The following is a 19,444-nucleotide window of genomic DNA, read 5'->3' as shown; positions in this document are numbered from 1 at the left end:
TTCAGCTAGCTATGTCAATTTACATGCAGAGATCTGAGGAGCAGTCAACAATAATCCTCATATATCCACCGAATTTAAAATTCCAACATAAAGAAAGCGGAAGGAAGCGGAAAATGCATGCAGAATATATATATATATATATATATATATATACTTTAATAATTGTTTTGGCTTTGTGTGCAATGGAAATTAATGGAGAATATTAGGAGTAAAATCTTTCAGGATAAACAACTCTTTTACCCTGTAACATACAAATCACAAACGTGATATGCTAAATAATACAGTAGGTACTACTCGAAACTAAAGCTGTGCATTTGATTAAAACTAGAACCTCATTGTACTATTCAATTTATTCACATCTGCTACGATATAGATAGCAGATCTAATTATTCCATTAGTCAAACATTTAATTCTCTTTAATGTTCTATCCCTAGGTAGGTTAAAATGAACTTTTTGTTTAATACTAATTAATTATTCATCTCTTTTGAATTTTCTCTGACAGTAAGTCTGGTGAATATATGTGTAAGAGCCAATTAGTGCCCTTGGTATAAATAGGAACCAATCATTGGTTCCTCTGGTGCAACCCGGAAGCACATACAGTTTTTGACCACACGCACACCAACACCACAACACTACACAGGCATACATACAAGCAGTGATTTGTCTGGAAACCCAACTAAGATATCATGGAAATAAATGGAACCAAAGGTTTTAACTGCAAATATGACTTGGACTTTCATTGATCAAAAAGGTAAAAAGTGGGTCAATTACTTTACCCGTGGAACAGCACCTCAGGGGCTTAAAGCTTGGGCTTAGCCTCTACAATATGTGTTTAAGGGAAAAGCAGTAGCGCAGACGGAGACAATGCACATTCATTATTTTTTCATATGACACATGAAAAAACAGACAGTGGTGCTGCCGTTGCTTCCATCTCTGACACAATGACAGAACAAGTCAGATGACAGTTACACAATAAAATGTCAGCCATTCAGACAAATGTCATTTACAGCACTGACAGTCGGAACATACTGTATAAAAGAAAATGGATGTTTGTTTGTACGGGTGGTTGAGTGTCACATAGAGGGAGAGAGCGAGACACACACAAAAGAGGTGGTTGGCCATTTACTTCCACTAAATGAAAGTGTAAAACCTAATGCAAATTTGCATAATAATTAAGCTTTCATATTATGTAAAGCTTTTCAATACAGATTGAATGTCACACACACGCACACGCACACACACACACATACTTCTAGTCAAACAAACAAATTGAGAGCATCAATGCAGATATAATTAATCTACAATGAACTGGATTTTTCATTTTTATCTGCACCCCTTTTTCTACACACACACACACACACACACACACACACACACACACACACACACACACACACACACACACACACACACACACACACACAGACTAGGCAGTGGACTCACAGGATCTCTGAAACAGGGTATCCCAAACTTTATTTTATTAGTTTTATCAGAAGTACCATGGAGAGCAGTCACAGTTAGTGGCAACACACATACATCAACTTTCCTCCGATCAGTTGGTGTTGAACAAAAATTAATAGAAATCAACTAAATTAACACAGGCACACATAGGACAGCGCAAAAAATAAAAAATAAACATTAATCAAGACATAGAAAGAAAAATATTATCTTCATTATTACCAACATTATAACTGTTGCGGTTATTGTTCCATATTAAAATACACACCGAATAAAATTGACAAACTGAAATTTCCCAACTACACCCTATGAGAGCGAAGAGCAGGGCATAGGAAAAAAGAAAAGGATGGGTGGAGGGAAAAAAGTGTGGAGGTGGAAAAAGATGTGCTGGAGCAAAGGAGGGAGTAAGGAAAGAAAGATGAAAAGATGGATTTAGCAAGCAAAAAAATCTGAATCAGGGACTCAAGTATGACAAATGATCCTTTAAAGGACTCAAACAGATGGGGACCTAGACAGATATATTGTACTGATATGTAGCCATACATAGAAAACAGTCGAATACAAGCAGGTTTAGAGATGCTGTTGAGTCAGTGGGATAAGTCAGAATCAGCAGTGAAGAGATTGACAAAACTCATCTAAAATAGAAACCACCCCTCCAATCGAAAAAAATAAAAGACCACAGGAGAGATGAATGAAAAAAAGACAGATAAACCAGCCAAAGAAGAAGAAAGAGAATGAGTGAGAAGAAAGAGCAAGCCAGATAAACTTTAAGCAAACTACAACTTTTCCAAAAAGGCAATATATGTCATTCTTGAGTGTATGAGTGTTTAGTTTCCTTTAAATAAATATGTAGAATTAATTCCCAACGGTTAGCGTGATGGCCATATAGTCCACCTCACTTGTAACACTGTACAGTATATACACAATATTATTATTATTTCTTTAATGACAAAATAACCTTTAGATGTACTACATACAGTATTCCTCACCCTCTGTCAGAGAATTCAGCCATGGTATTAGAAGTAGCAAGCAGTGTCTTTTTTTTGTACAAATAACCCATGCAACTTCCGTATAGATTATTTAATTAAGATACATAACTCCTTTAAGATCTCATCTCTCATTCAATAACAGCAGATATTGCCTTTTTAACAAAAAACCCTTAGTAATAATTTCATCAATAATGTGCAAGTTATGTCTTCCTTTAAATTAAAAACATATTGTTTTTAAGCTCTACATACATTAAAAAATGTAACTGAACAGAATAAAAGATGAACAGAAAACCAGAATCTGTACAACATTCAAACCATTTTTTGTCAACACCAGGGGAATGGGATACAATTCTCTATAACTATATACAGACATGTTATCATTCATGCACAGTGTCAACAAGTAGCACATTGACATTCCAAAATATGGAAAACATGGCATAGGGAGACGGAGGATAAAACGGGAATTGGGAAGAAGGGAAGAAAAGACTGAATGAAAGGTTTGCTGTTTGTTTTGGTTACTTTGGCAGCACAGAGACAGAGAAGAAGAGGGGAGAGACACAGAGGGACAGGTAGACACCATAACAATACACATGCTGGGCAGGAGAAGTCCATTTCAATCTCACTGACCCAGAAATCAATGTATGGCTGTAACTTCATGTTATTTTTTTTCTTTAATGTTCATCTTCTTCCTCCTCGTCTTCCTTCTCCTCCTTCCTCCCTTTATCATCGTCATTTTACATTGTACTTGTTAAATGTTACTTCAAGGGTAGAGAATAGCTCTGGTAATGTTTTTTTTTTTTCAACAGTACATTAAGTGCCGTAGCAACGTCTCAGCATGAGGTCGCTCAGCTTGTACCAGCAGGGGTGTTTGTTTCCTTCCTTTCGTTTGGCTGTCTGTTGGCTGTTGCATTCATTTATTCCTCAGTCTGTCAGACAGTCACTTAAGAAGTGAACAAGGCAACGGAAATGCAACATCAATCCTTACATCAGAAGCAAAATTGTTAATGGTTCACAACTGATTCACAACTATTTTTTTTTCTTTTACATCAGGTACAACGTTATTATTGTGTACATCAGTCCAAAAATTGGTTGTTGTTGTTTATTTCAGAAGCAACTTTGTTAGTACTCGACGAAACAACATAGTAGCCGTTTCACATAAGCGACAAGAACCAGTGCAAAGCTTTTCCTTCATTTAAAACCCTGCCCACTTCTTCAAACCCCAGCACAGAAGAATAAACAAAAGTCTACTGTAGTCTACAGTTCATTTTTCTACAATTGCTTGCACTTAGTGTTATATTTACAGCGGTGGCCTGGCTAACCATTGACCCTTCAAACCTCAAAATTCAAACCAAGGCAGGAAGCTAAATTCGAACGACAAAAGTGCTATCGTGATTCTTTGCCTGAAGAAGTTGCTTTTGAAAAGAAAGAATCTGGTCACTTACAATCACGGCAGGTAAAGCGTTCAAACTTGCTAGTCGCAGGTAACATTTTGTTAACCGTGTTTAGCTTCCCACCTTTGTCGAAACCTTGTGGGGCTTGGAACAGCTGTCAATAATCTGCCATTAGCTTCACGCCAGACTAGCCTTCAAGTCAAGGTAGATACACTGAGATGGTGCAACAAAGCCGGTGTAGCAAAAGAAACTAACTTCCCATCAATGACAAATGTTAGCTTCTGAAAAAATTGTGCAGCAAACTAATTAGATGCAAACCACTACATTACTGCAAGCTTTTCATTCCTGCGCAAGTTCACTCTGACAAATTACACAGCGGGCACATTTGAAGTAAATCCAACCTAATTTAGCAATATCAAAGATAATTTAAACCCTGTTGAAGTTACTCAAAAAGTGTTGCAAACAATGTCTTCCACAATGTTATTTCTTTTCTTTTTCTTTTTTTGCACAAGCTAGCATTACTTTTTACAGTGTATAAACCTTAATCTCCATGCCAGTGAACAGACAAATGCATTCAAATTTAAATAGAAAGATTCTGGTTAGGTTAAGACAACATCAAGTCTCCTTTCAAAGTGTTAATGAAATATGAATAATATTTGGTGTTTTAAGAAAGTTCCATTGGTTAGAAAACCCTTTACAGTCCAGACTGCAAATTGTAAGTTTCTGATAGAAAGATTTCCCTTTGGCAAAACAGGGGTAAACTGCCACTCCAAGGCCTTCACAAGAGAACAGCTACTCTAATGGAGAACCGTACATTGTGCAGAGTTTGGCAAATACAAGTAATAAGTAGCCTAAGTAAAATCTAATTTATACTTCATTTTGAGTGTCAAGAGTTTATACAAATGTTTTGTTTTTTACTTTTTTCCCAAATTGCGCAACATTGGTGCTGCAAATAACAAAAGCTTGCATGCTACAGAGCATAAATTAGAGTTGTTTATTAGAGTTTGGCCAGATTTCAGTATGCAAGTCATGCTGCTGGACCTCTGTGTAGCATCAAATACTGGAATTTTCATTCTGGAGTGGTTCTCTATTCCAGGTAGCCTGACAAGCCAGACCCACATCAAGATGTTGAGTCTGGGAACTCACCATTGGCAGGGCTCAATATGAGGATAAACCGTTGTCTTTCAAATTCCCTCTGCACGCAATAGGATAGCGCTACAACCAACCAGAGCAACACTAGTTGATAGATTCAACTTTTGCTGTATCTGGTTGGCAAAACTCTGAACACATCTTCCTTTTTTAAGAATGACTTCAGTGCCGTTCTTTGTTCTTTTCACAAAGAAAAGCTTAACTCCAAGTCTTCCAGAGTCGCGGCCAAAGCCAATTCGAAAGACCGCTGTTCGCCAGCAGCAGCCATCGTCGTTGTTTTCAAGTAGCAGGGAATTCACACGGAACCGTCGCGACTCTGCCGTCATTATGTTAAGCCCGCCCACCGACTCTATACACGATGTGATTGGCCTGACTAGAGTTTGGTTTTTCCAGCTCGCAAGCCAACGCAGAGTTGCTAGATGACCCTGGCTGCAAATTACATTTGCTGCATCATTTGGTGAATCAGTAATATATGCCAGGTTACAAAACCTAGAACATTTATTATATATAACTTGTCCTCAAGATACTGTGAATTTGCCAAACTCATCCAATCCAAGGCTCTGCTCAGCTCTACTCTCTCACAGGGATTGCAAGCTGTCTGTGACAAGTTTTAAATGGATTACAACTAGCCCCGACTACTTACTTTACAGATGAAATAGAATAGAATTTAGAATACTATTTATTATAATATACATCAAGTAAAAAACACAACATCAGCAGGAAAACTATGGCCAATTCAGATGCATATAGTGCCATTCAATAAACTATGGACTTTTAGAATGCCTACTTATACAGTAAGTTTTGTGAACTTTGAGATCTCTGTGGTTTTAGAGTAAAATAGTTAACAGTCTGAAGTGTAAACCTCTCCGACAGTTGAGATAGGCTTGACGATTTATATTCTACAAATATTTCAGGACAGGATTTTGAGACCCTTTTATGTGTTTCGTTTGGCCAGAAATTTTTCAGCATATATATCTTGTCTGTCTATTAATGAAAGAAGATTCTGAGCCAGTTAAAGCAACACTATGTAACTTTTAGCTGCAGCTGTAGTTCCAATGAGAGAACCTGTAGGGGGACCGAAGCGGGAAAAGTTACATAGTGTTGCTTTAAAGTCTGGGTCAGTTTCTCTGTCTGTTGCTTTTGCAGTTTAATTGATACATGTTTACTAGCTAGCCCAGCACTTCACAAGCGTTTCCAAAGAAGTTTGACTGTTGCTTGAGAGCCTGTTTGGTAGCTTGTGTCCTGAAACAGCACACCTACTGTTTACAGAACCCTTAGTTACCTTTTAAGCCATTAGCACAATTTTCTAAATGAAAATCTCCTGTCCTATCATGCACATTGACTTTTGGTAAAATTCAAGCTCAAAATTCATTTAAAAGAGGGCTGAGACGATGTGTTAGTTAATAAAATGACGCTGAATAACTTGATTATAGAACCTATTATTGCCTGTATTATAAAGTGAGATTAGTGGTTAGTCAGTTACACTTTGAGCTGAACCAAGGCGTTCTGGTATCAGGAATGGTTCACATTTGATTGGGCTAGATCAACATGGCAACTTATGCTGCACAACTAAAAAGACTAAAGCACTGTACCATAAAAGTAGAGCAACATGTTTGCACACCAGTAGAATCAATTATAATTAGAGAGAAAGGAAACATCTACTCTGGCTTTATAAAAGGACTTTTGACCTAAAGCTGGAAGCTAATTGACCACATATTGTTAATATAATAATAATAATAATTAATTTACTGTTATATTGTGCTAAAATTCTTTAATTCCTGTCTTGTCCTGATTCTCAACAGTGATTGGTCCGATAGCTATTCTTTGCAAACTAGTTCCATTAGTGCCATTAAGTGAAAGCATAAGGTGACTTTGTGAATAGAAAATCTTTTGCATACCTAATCAGATAATGATTCTAAATAAAGTATAACATCTCATATTAAGCATGCTCCTTTTGATCTGTTAATGTTACGTGTCATGGTTATGAACTCAAGACTGGTTATCCAGAATCACCGATGTAACCCAAAGAGAGCCTGACTGAACTGAACTCACTTTGTGATACAGGTCCTAGAGGGAAAGCCATTTGAAAAGGGTGTAAAGAAAATGTCATTATGCCATTTTCTTTATTATAAACAATTGTCTCAAGAACATCTGTGAGCTTGTTAAACAGGGTCTGTTTGTCTGAGTTTAGATTTACTAGCAACAAGCAAGATGTCCCTACAGTATTTATCCATATCTGTTAGTAGGCCTCCTTCTCCAACAACAGCAAATACTTCAATTCCTTCATCTGATGGCTCATATGTTAAGACTGAAAACTGGCTGCTGAAGTAAAGTGTCAGTGGTTTATTTCCAAGAACTGGCGTGAAGCAGTGAATCACGTAGATTACATTTTAGTTCTTCCGTCAAGAGCAAACACTTGCCCTTAAAAAAGGAAACAATATAAAGTCAGACGTTTATTGCTTCCTTTGGGTTAAGGCCTTCATGATCCACTTGACTGAAAGGTAGTATATTTAAGAAGTAGAGTGGAGGCGGCCCGGGAAAGAACATTGCATGGATGGTTTAATTTGGAATAAGGCTGACTGCAATTTATAGGCAGTCTTTGAACTGGGAAAAAGTTCAAAAAAGGTTGAAGCCTTGTCCGACTGATTACTTTGGATCATCAGGTCGCTTTTGCCAATATTAGGGTAACTCTGGCTACTTGGTCTGATAATTCTGCACTCAATGAAGCTGTCATGTAGTCTTTTTTTCCTTTGAAAGCCACACTGAAGAAGCATCCTTACATCTGGGCAGTTGGTGCATAATGTTAAGGAACATAAATCTCTGTTAAATAGCCCCCTGAAGACCAATCTACGCGAAGAATCATAAATCAAGGGTCTGGGTTAGGGATTAGTGGTTGTTTCTTACAAAGCCCTTGAGGATTTGGATTGGTCCACTGACCAGCCAGGGGGAGGTACTTAAGAGACACAGGGATGATGACACAAGCTGATGTGTGAACCAATGGGAAAGCTGCATCAAAGTGAGAAAAACAATGACAGAGGCAGTTAAGCAACGGTGAGCCTATGAGGTTTCACAGAGGACGGTACCTACGTTTGCAAAGTCTATTGCCATGTTACAATTGACACATGATGGTGGGAATCTCAGGTAACAGAATTCCACAGTTTAAAAAAACAAAAAAACACATAAGAGTAACCTATATATATATGCAATGATAATAGTTGCTCTAACAGTTTTAAACGGTAGAGTGGCCATTTTGTCTTCTCAGACATGGCCTTATTAAAGGTAAAAGCACACTAACCTTTCTTGATTCATATTAGACCTTAAATCATTTACATCTACTGTATAAAGCAACAGAACGAGGGCCCTTTTAGGAGCGCATGGCGTAACCAAGACATTCAGAAGGAAAATAGTGGAGCTGTAATGTACGTTCAGCTCTTTGTATTTACATTTCAAACCTCAGTGATGTTCAAAACATTTCATTTCATTGAACGTGCCTTCCGGCAAAAGAGTCTTACCCAGCATTTCTACAGGCTGGCAGAGTGGGAGTCAAAAAGACCTCAAATACGAAAGCATAAACCATCGCACGCAGCGACAGCAAAACGAGAGGCAATTCTTTTCACAGTACTTGACCATCTTCCCACAACACACAAGCACAGAAACACACGGTCACACACCAGCACACACACACAGTTTGTTGTCATTAAACAGTTGTGGCAATATATCCGGTTTCTTCTGATTGTGTTTTCGGTATCGTCTGGTCATGCATGTACATACTGATAAAGTTATTCTGTCCTTTTCTGTCTCACTCGGGCCTGTTACTGTAGTTGGACGGGGGAGTAGCACTGCTCCAACTGGAGGGGGATTAATAGGATTGCTGTTGTTGAAGCCACACAACCTAGGAGCTGTGTGTCGGTCTAGTTTAACATTCTGCTCCTCGTTTTGTTAAAACTAATTTTCTTCATTTCTGTATGGTCGAACCAGCCGAGACACATTGTGTGTGTTGGGGATTCGTTTTAGTGTTTTTAAAACGGGGGTGGGGGTAAGACAACTTGATTGGTTTGGATTTATAGATAAAGACAAAAATAACATATTCCTTAGTTTATTCCTTTTTAGGCCATATTCCTATGATTTTCCTGTTTGCCGTCCTCCTTTCAAGCATCTGTTTTTTTCTTCCATTCTGTTTATAGATGCTTTAATTAAGTGTCCTCCATTTCTTCATCTCTACACCCATCCATTCATCCGTCATTTAATCTATTGCGTAAAGGGAGGGAGTGATCGATCAATGAGACTGCTTTAATTTCCAAATCCATCCATTCATCCACCTTCCCTTGGTTTTTTTGCTCCACGTTCTCCTTCTGTCCCACCCTTCTCTTCGTCATCTCCTGTCATCTTAGAAGCCCTGGATGTGGCAGTAGGCCTCCAGTGAGGAGAAGAGGATGTAGAGGAGCCACAGGCTAAAAAACAGCATGGAGGTCAGGACCTTCGATGTTCGGGGCCCTCCCAGCTCTCCACCGATCTCTGGCCGCCGCCGGTACATCAGCGTTCCGACGGCGATAAAGGCAAAGATGGTGAAGAGCGTGACGGAGAAGGCCAGTGTGCCAGGATCCACCCTGAAGTCCTCTCCCCTGCTATTGTGGTAGATGGCAGCGATGGACCACGCCACCTGTCAAACATCAGCAGAATCAAACTGAATAATGTGACTGTCTATAACAGTGGCAGCATTAAAGAATAGCACTCACAAAATAACATATGAATTATTACAAATATATGTTAGTAAATACTACTACTGCAGTATGACAAGCACCACTGCATTTACACCAGCTATGAATTAATTAATGAATCAATGTTTAAATGAGCTGGACTCACCCCAATGCCCAGAAAGACATTAACAGCGTTGGAGCCTGTCACATTACCAATGGATGCATCTGCATACTGATCCTGGGTAGCAGCGACCTTACTGGCGAAGGTATCTGGGCAGAGGAAGAAAAGGAGGGAGACAGATCAAATTTGGGCAGGATTCGCACATTCTATCAACACATGCTACTCAATGGATGATCATTTAAAAGTGCCTTGCTATACTGTAAGTTTATAGTATTTAGGGAACCACATCAGCACATCAAGTTACTTTGCAGTACATTATGTACAGTATGAATGAAATATTTTCTCAATAAAGATAATTTAATTATAATTGAATACAAAGGTATATTTATTGTTTAACAATGAATATATTATGTTTAACACTTTTGCAAGGCACTGTATCCGTGTCATATTCTCATTAGGGACTGAGCCCCCCTAAAGGTCTGATCCTAGAATCGCCCCTGGTTAAGGGTTAAGGGCCACCAAACTGCTCAAGATGCACAGTCAACGAACTCGACTTGGATTACTACTTTTTAATTCTGAGATAACATAGACAGAGTTGACCGACCATTTAGGTTAGCCTAATTTGTACGGACGTTAGCGATAACTAGCTTAGTGCTATTATGGATTTGTGTAAGATCTGACATGAACACCTGCAAGAAGGAAATATGGTTCAAACACGTATGGATTGTTGTGGATACAGCAGATGACGTGCATTGCTATGGATTATATATTACATGGATTATATCGGATTGCATGGAAAGGTAGGATGCCTGTGTATTTAATAATTGGTTTTCGGCATCTGATGTGAGGCTCCGCCAATTGACGAGGTGTGTCAGCATCAACGTTAGCTCTACGTGACACAGATTAAATTTAGCTAGCTCCGGGCTGTCACTGACATTGACAGATCTGAACCATTGCCACTTTATTTCAAAGATGTGTCGTGTGTATGTTATGTGGTTTGGTGACAATTAAAAGCGGCAAACTTTGACAGTATGACAAAGCCAGAGTACAGTAACATCACGGCGGCACAGTAACATCTCTCTTGATGCCTGGCTAAACAAAGTCAGAACACCTTAACTCAACTTCAGGGTGCCGGAACAAAGGCAAAGAGCCTTAACAGCTGTTACGGCGTTTGGCGTATGGTTTCTCGTTTTGGGATGTTACGGCTGTCATAGCTCTTTATTTTCTCGTTAAAACAATCAAATTGACTCACAACATGTATCCACATGATAAAGGAGGTCTCAAATAACCCAAAAATGACATTAACTAATTTTTGACCAAACATGATGTTACGGCATTTTGCCTTTGTAGGGCAGTGTAGGTCATCTGCAAACAAGAAGATCTAACAGTGAGAGAGCAGGACTTGACAGATTGTTACAGTGATTTTGGCAGTTCTTGAACATGAAAAGTAAACAGGGTTGAACTAATACTGCAACCATGTTTTCTACTTCTGTTTTGGGGGAAGTAATCCGATGTTCATATTACTAGTAGAATAAAGTCCTAGAGCATCCTTTACACGAATAACGTCCCCACGTTTCTACTCTACTCACACATACCTCAATATCTAATCCTAACTCTGCACTGAGCGTAGAAATACATTGTGCTCTTCGAAGGAAATAATTTAAGTCAGGAACCACACTCTTTCATTGGAGCATTAAGTTGGAGCAGAAAACTACAAAACTAATGTCCAGGTTGGCATGCATTTTGGTATGGACGATAATGCCTCTAATGGAAAATAAATATATTGACTTTACTGAAACCACAGTATGACATTTTCTTCAAGCGCCACCTCCAGGCCAATTTAATTGTGCACATGTCCTCAACTCTTAGTTGTAAACAAGAGGAAGAAAACTTGATTCTGGACTTGGCATTTCCCCTTCAATCACCATCAAACTAAACTTTGCCGTTACAGTTATATAACTGTTCTCTCATTTAACCACTACAGTGTTGATTAAGAAAGTTAAGGCTATAGCGAGATGAAGCATTAGCAGAGTCACTATGCATTGCCCTTAATAATACAACGTGCTATTTAGTGTAAAGTAAATGTTAAACAGATTTACAGTTGGACTCCTGACTTCGACATGCACTCATTTGTGAGTTACAGTATATAAGAACTCATTGACAGAGAAGGACACTCTTGATAAATGCAGAACACTTATAATTATAATGAAAATCCTGTTTTCCACATTTAGACAGGGAACCTTAAATTAGAAACCACAATCTTTAATCCTGTTACAGTGTTCTGTCGCTGGCAGCCAGAACAGGCTGAATTTGGTCCAAGATCAATAATTTACAAGGCGGAACTTCAGTTTGCAAGGGCAAACAAATCTTTGCCTGATGACTTATCAGCATTATACTGTTTAGTCCCCACATTTACCCCTGGTTTCATGTTTGCCAAACTACAGCAGGTGCAAGGGACACTCCTCCTTGAGCTACTGAAAGGAGCAGACACCTTGCCAAATCTCAACAATAGGCTGTTGCTGAGAGCACAAAGATTGAGCGAACAGCCAAATGGTCAGTTAGCGCCCTTATCTCGCATTAATTATCTTGCCATCTTCTCTTCGTTAGTCATTCATGTCCTGTTGCTTTTATCTGCCAGATACAGTGAGAGGAGATAAAAACGGAGAGAAAATGCAAGAAAGGGTTTTCTTGAAGTGGCAGCCAAACTGGCAGTGGAAAAGAAGATGATGGGAGGACTGGAAGAGGATTGGAGAGGCAATGGGCCAAAGAAAGAGTCTTGCAAAGATAAATCTCTGGTATAAAGTGTAAGTGTGTGTGTGTGTGTGTGTGTGTGTGTGTGTGTGTGTGTGTGTGTGTGTGTGTATCGAGGCGCTATGTATGTGTACCTGTCTGCCTGCAAGTGTGTGTGTGTGTCCCTGTGTGCAGTGCATGCATGTACACTGTCTGTGTGTGCTAGTGAACAATGCCACCTGGGTCCAAGCTGAGCCATGCCTCCACCAGCTGGCAAAGGCCTGTGTATGTCTGTGTGCATCAATTGGTCTTTGGGTGCTTGTGTGCCTGATTGAGTGGGTGAGTGTGTGGGTGCTTGCATGTTCGGTAGCAGCGTGTGTGTGTGTTTGTGTGTGAAACAGGTTTTACTCTGCAGCTCATTCTGTGAGAGTATGCCTCCCCGGAGAGTGTTCTGCCCTTTTCCTCTCCCTCCCTTATCGTCAATCAACCAGTCTCTCTCTCTCTCTCTCTCTCACTCTCTCTCTCTGTCTCTCTCTCTCTCTCTCTCTCTCTCTCTCCTTATTACCTCATCTGCCCTCTCTACATCCTTTCTCCTCCACCTCTCAGTTCTCTCTCTTCTGCTCCATTTTCACTCTTGCCTCTTGACTTATAGAGGGAATTAATGTGCTCAAGGCAATCTGGCAATCTTTCTGCATGTGGTGTTGGTGGCTAAGCGGAAAGATCAAGGCTCATCAAAAACATTAGGATCCATCCTCTTGGGATCACAAAAATCTACAGGAAATGTGACAGAAATCTGGCCCTTAGTTCTTGTGATACCTTGTTTGAATTATTGGCCAAGGAGAAAATTGAGATTGAATGATTCTGATTTTCTTATTTGACCGAGTTGAGTTTGTCGAAGTCGATTTTCAAAGATCTGTGAGTTTCCAGAACCAAAAAAAAAAAAATCTGACAATTGGCCAATATTTTAATAATGGTTTTTGCGGCTGCAACTATTGATGATTATTTTGATCAATCAGTCGATGAAATGAAAAAAAAACAAAAAACATCACAATCTCCAGTTTGTTTTTTTGTTCAACTGTGTGGTATTATGTTCTTACGGAGGCGTAGTGCTGCCACGCCTGAAAAAGACAAACATATCAGTATCATGTTATTACGTGAATGATCATGTATATAGTGATAACTATTAGTGTTGTAACATGTAACGTTTCACATTATAACATGATAATTTTTCTTGTTAGAACATGAAACTCCTGTTTGAATGAAGACACGGTGTGCGGATGGTTAAATTGCAAAATGTGGCTCATATACACTATAATTTGATTAACTTGAGTAACAGACATCCGAAAACAGACCTTCCGAAAAGAGTTCCGTCCGAATGAGAGCAATCCCGGAAGTGGAACGTCTTGGATATAGACTACATGTTACAACACTATAACTGATCATGTTATAACGTGAAACGTTTCATGTTATAACGTGATCATTTATTGTTATGACTAGAAACCTTTCAAGTTAAAACGTGATAAATACTATATTGTAATAACAAGAAAATGTTCTTGTTATAACTGGATAAGTTTGTATGTTGTGACAATATCTTGTTATAACGTGAAAAACATCTTGTTATAACAATAAATTTCACGTAATAATGTGATACTGATACTGTTTGAATTTAAGGCGCAGAAGCACTACGCTTCTGCGCTACACTATTTTCTTGATACATTTCGTTAAACAATTCAAATTTGTTGTCAGTGAATTGTCTGTTGTTCAACTAATAACAGCTATGACAAACTAATCGTTTCATAACAATTATCTGATGGAGTCAGCTAAAATCCCTCCCTGTTAAATTCAAACAGACACTGTGATTTATGTTTGTATGATCATTGGCTAATTTAGTACGAGTCTATGTGATGTCTCCATATACAATATGTCCATATTGTACTCACTGTAAAAATTGGACTCCTATATTATTTTAATTATTAAAAGCCCTTCTAGGGACAGGTGTTATTAGCCATGGCTATAAACACTGTGATACAGGCATCGGATTGTTCTTTGTGTAATAATCTATGTTTTTTGTATCTGTGCCTATTCAAATAAACAGAAATAAATAAATGTTCTCTTGAACTTCCAGAGACCATGTTGAATAGAAAGTCTGTAAAAATAAGAGTCTTTTGAAACACATGTTTTGTTGGAGTCTCTCAAACCAAATGTGTCAGTAGTTTTCTTCCCTAAACCAGACAATGTTCCCTTAACATTTCTAATGATTATCCTCCTGGTGATCTTTGCCATCCTCTCCAATTTTGGTGGATCAGCTGAAAGATTTGTGTCAGGATGTATGCAAATGTAAGCAAGTTCCATTTTTGCTTTCTTAAGACTTTAATGCTGGTTTAATGTCCCTGAATAAATGTATTTAATGCCCCTGAGGTTTAGGTGCAATTTTGCCACGACAAATTTTGAAAAGGTCAAACATGCTCTTGTCTAATGTCCTTTACACTGCTGCAGTTTACTTCTGCTTCTGCCTTAGTCAAAGTCTATTTAAATAAATTCGAATCCAGACGTCTCTCCGTTAGCTATGCTTTATGCGATTAAAGTTTTATTTTGAGCTGTTCTTTTTTGAAAAATAAATTGATTTATAAGGTTTCATATTTCACCAGAAATATCATAGTGATTAATTATTGTAATAATACATTGTCTATAGATTCTTTATTGTCCTGACCTAGCATTTTTTGCACAGTGCTTTTATATGCCATACATTTCTATTTATTTCATTGAGTCCCACTTTGCATTTTCCTCAGGTTAAATGTATTCATTTAGTTTCTGAGTCCAACATGAAATGATGAACAGAAATCTTTAAATATACTCTGAAGTCTTAAAGTGATGAGGCACAGAGATTTTGCCTAAATCCCAAATCAACAACAAATTTTAGTTTCTTGAGTTTCTAATTCTCTTTTAAAAGCTCCACTCCCTCCACTTCTTCCTTTCTCTTTCTGTGTGTGTGTGTGTGTATGTGTGGGGCTAACTGTGATAAACGAGGTTAATCATCATGGAACAGCACAGGATGGGTTTTATTAACTCTAATAACCACAGAACTTGAAGTCTGTTTCTCTGTGAGTGAGTGTGTGTGTGTGTGTGTGTGTGTGTGTGTGTGTGTGTGTGTGTGTGTGTGTGTGGGCCACTGGAGGTTTTGTGAATGAAGCTGAGAGCCTCAGAAAGGCTGAACCTCTTTGTTTCCATTCTGCAGCTCTACAAATTGTTTGGACGTGTGTGTATTTCCGTTTCACGCAGCTGTGTGTTTATGCGTTTGTCCATAAATGCAACCATTAGCGAGCTTGTATTTCTGTTTGTGTGTGTTCAAATATTAAATTTTCTGTATGTGCGCATATATGTTTGTGTGTGTGAAAATAGTATGTAATACATCACTTTTTCCCCTGAGCTCCCTAAATGGGAGGACAGAGACCACCTGAGCCTGACATGACAAATGGCCCTATGCTAATAACATGGTCACAGTACAGGTGTGTGTGTGTGTGTGGGCAAAACGTATTTCAAGATTTAATATGTGAGTGTGTGAGTCTGTTCGTTAAAGTAATTACAGTTTGTCAGTCGTTAATGTCTGCATGTTATACAGCTTGCATTCAATCATGTGCTATGTCTGCATGTGTGTTCTGTGTGTGTGTGTGTGTGTGTGTGTGTGTGTGTGTGTGTCCAGAGGCAGGAGACAGGCGCCAAGGTTAAAACATATTTAGCCAGCCGTTGCAGCTGCCTGTCATTCTTCACATTTAGAGGATGATTCATGCTGTTTTCTGTCTGACTTTCCAGGCTTCTACATATACAGTAAATATACACTGGAGAGACTAGAAACTATACTGGGTCAGTCAAAAACTCCCTCAGCATGACAACATTTTCTCATTTTTGTGTTTGGATGTTTAATAACTTCAAATGAAGCAAAAAATAAAATAAGTTAGTTATTAATTATCAGTTTAAATCTTAGTTGACCATCAGTTAGATTATTATCTTCAACTAATGCATGTATTTAAATGTAAATATTCTCTTCCTCTATCATTGTTCCTTTGCAAATGACTGCTGCAATGTAGTGCTTAGACCAAAGCCCACTAATAAATAAATTCTCTTCCTCTATCATTGTTCCTTTGCAAATGATGCATGTAATGCATGTATTTAAATGTAAATATTCTCTTCCTCTATCATTGTTCCTTTGCAAATGACTGCTGCAATGTAGTGCTTAGACCAAAGCCCACTAATAAATAAATGTAAATGTAAATAACCATAAAATGTATTTACCAACCAAAACAATGGTGACTGAATTAGTTGGCTGCTCAAGAAAGTGAGGGCAACCCTTATAAGGCTAAATAGAAAATAAACATAATTTCTTCTCTGTAGTGTAACACGTCTAAATATTAAAATTTCTCAAATGTGAGATATATATTAAACCTTTTGTTCTGTGCTAAACCATCTTCCTACACACATTTTTTCTTTCAAGGAAATTTGACATTTGTGCATGCATTTGTGCCACATTTCAGGGGTTACAATGTTTTCTGCGAAAGTCAACAATGTGTGGACCTTTCATATTTTAATATATTCTTCTGTCCATCACCTGTGATAGTTACCATCTAGTTATTTTACTTCATTGCTGTTTAAAAGAGCCCTGAGGCTTTTAGAAAATCATTATTCCAGGAATGCAGCAGCTTCTGCAGTTGATAGACTGAAGAAAAGAAATGCGAGAAATAATGCTCCCACTAATAAAACTGAAGCAATAAATTGAAAATGTCAAGGTATACTCCCTGATTAGGGGTCATTGATGAACACAAATCTATTCCTACATTAAGGTCCTCAGGGTATTCATGCTCATAAAGGTATTACGAAGCTAAATGCCAAATGTGGAGAGAGAAAGGTCTTTGTTTAAAGTTGGCGGAAAGTCCAATAGTCGGATATTTAAGATAATTAAAACAGTGGCAGTGATTGATCAATATCAGAGCGAACATACAGTACAGCACATGTATAAACATACAGTGAATGTGCGCGCAAATACAAACTCACCTGGTACAGAGGTTCCCAATGCAACAAATACTACTGCTGTGACTGAGTCTTTCAGGCCCACTGTGCAGCCAAAATGAGAGGCCAGGTCCCCTATAATAATATAAAAGGAACATTATCATCACCACTATACTTAATACTGCTTCTATTAAAATGTTCTAAAATGCTAAATATTTTTTATATACAAATAGCAGTCAAGTCGTACCTGATGAAGATGAAAATAAACATATTTAAAGATCTTTTCTGTCACTCTGTACTACTGTACTGTAAATTAAAAAAGTCTTGTGATCATGATGCTGAAGTTTTTATTTATTCACCCAATACCAGTAAAATCGAAATCATTAAACATTAAAAAGTTTTGTAACTTATTTAGTTTTTTCCTTAATTCCTTGAACTTCTGTTCGAATTTCAAATGGGTCTTGTCAGCTGTCGTCGTACCAATCATGGCGGTGAGCAGTCCAATCATGCAGATGGAGACGACGAAGCAGGCCCAGCCGTTCCAGTACTCTGTGGGCGGGACGAAGGCGAACATAACCTTCCAGAAGACGGTGAGGAAGTGCATGACGTAGTCGAAACATGACGGCAGCTTCTCCTCCCCGCACTCGTCGTCGTCATCATCCTCGCCTGGGCAGAAGGAGGAAAGAGAAAGAGAGGTTCAGAGGAGGGCGGCAGCGATTCCCTCAAAGTTCTCACCTGCAGTTCAAAATGTTTACAGGCATGACAACCAGTAAGCTAACTGAGTTCTTATTGTGTGAAATTTTTGTTCTTTTTTTTAAGTTTTATTTTACATTAAAGTCAATGGAGCAATCTCCAAATACTCTTCAGGCTTCTTACTCTTTGAAATGCTACTCCTCCCACATATTTTTACCTACAGATGGCATTCAAACTTTAAACTGTTCGCAAAACCATTAGCTATTAGAAAATGATTTAGCTTCATGATATCTTTTACAGTTTTTGTGTTATCACTGTTTAAGTTTAGTGTTTCATTCAGGTTTTTTCTATGCGTCTAATAGAGTGTATATTGCATGACTTAGACTGGGTGATGTTTAGCTTTAGAAATTTAGCTTTTCAGCATTCACAAGCATTTTCCGCAGGGAATGCATTTTCTAGTTTAGGTTAAGATCTTTGCAGGAAACTTTGATTTCCTCTGTCTACCCTCCTTTCAATGAAAACATTTTTGACTGAGTACTGCATGTTAATAAAGAAATATGAATCCATGTAGGAAGAAATCAAATCATATTATATCTAATCAAATCTGTTAAGCCTCAGAACAGTTGGGGACATCATGAGGATAGCAAATGTGTCTTTTTTGCAACTGGAATCCCGACACATCTGAGTATCATCTTTAAGTTTAGGCTGGTAAACAGAATTGTACATTTTCTTTATGTGTCAATTTAGTGGCTTGAAGGCTACTTCTAATATTTAAGACTACAAATGGAGGACAAATTAATAAGGAATGTTAACTATAGCATAGAGTGTGTAACTATGCAATAACAAACCATGATCATATTAAAGCCAAATTGAAAACGTTTGCTGGGTAAAATATCAGGCTTTAGATTAATATACAAGGTTTGTTACAGGTTGTTTTTAGTCTGTATATGTGTTAACAATGTTCATATTGTAATCTGTGGGTCTGATAGCCTCATATAAAAGATCAAAAGAGATTTTGAGAAATGAACTGCCAAAAAGCTCGCACAGAACCTAATTTTTGTGCTATAATTTGATACAGACTAACATAACTTAGTCTCTATCAAAGACATTTTCAAATGGAAACATAAATCTATCTTTCATACTAAAAGTCGATGTTGGACACATTTTGTCTTTATTTAAGATATGATAAACTCAATCTTAGCCCTGCTGGGAAGA

General features: G+C 38.1%; 1 protein-coding gene across 1 annotated transcript in view; it reads right to left on the bottom strand.

Annotated features, from left to right (window-relative positions):
* Positions 1 to 1,446: 1,446 nt before the first annotated feature.
* slc8a1b (solute carrier family 8 member 1b) overlaps positions 1,447 to 19,444 on the bottom strand; it is a 152,100-nt gene continuing 134,102 nt past the window's right edge. The window contains exons 8-11 of the mRNA XM_078273598.1: positions 18,017 to 18,202; positions 17,582 to 17,671; positions 9,851 to 9,954; positions 1,447 to 9,647 (exon numbers count right to left, since the gene is read on the bottom strand). Of these exons, the coding sequence (XP_078129724.1) occupies positions 9,375 to 9,647; positions 9,851 to 9,954; positions 17,582 to 17,671; positions 18,017 to 18,202 (653 nt within the window). The 3' untranslated portion in view covers positions 1,447 to 9,374. The remainder of the gene's footprint in view (positions 9,648 to 9,850; positions 9,955 to 17,581; positions 17,672 to 18,016; positions 18,203 to 19,444) is intronic.

This window comes from Sander vitreus, chromosome 17 (genome assembly GCF_031162955.1).
Source record: "Sander vitreus isolate 19-12246 chromosome 17, sanVit1, whole genome shotgun sequence".
Taxonomy (NCBI): domain Eukaryota; kingdom Metazoa; phylum Chordata; class Actinopteri; order Perciformes; family Percidae; genus Sander; species Sander vitreus.
This window is presented reverse-complemented; position numbering and strand designations above follow the sequence as displayed.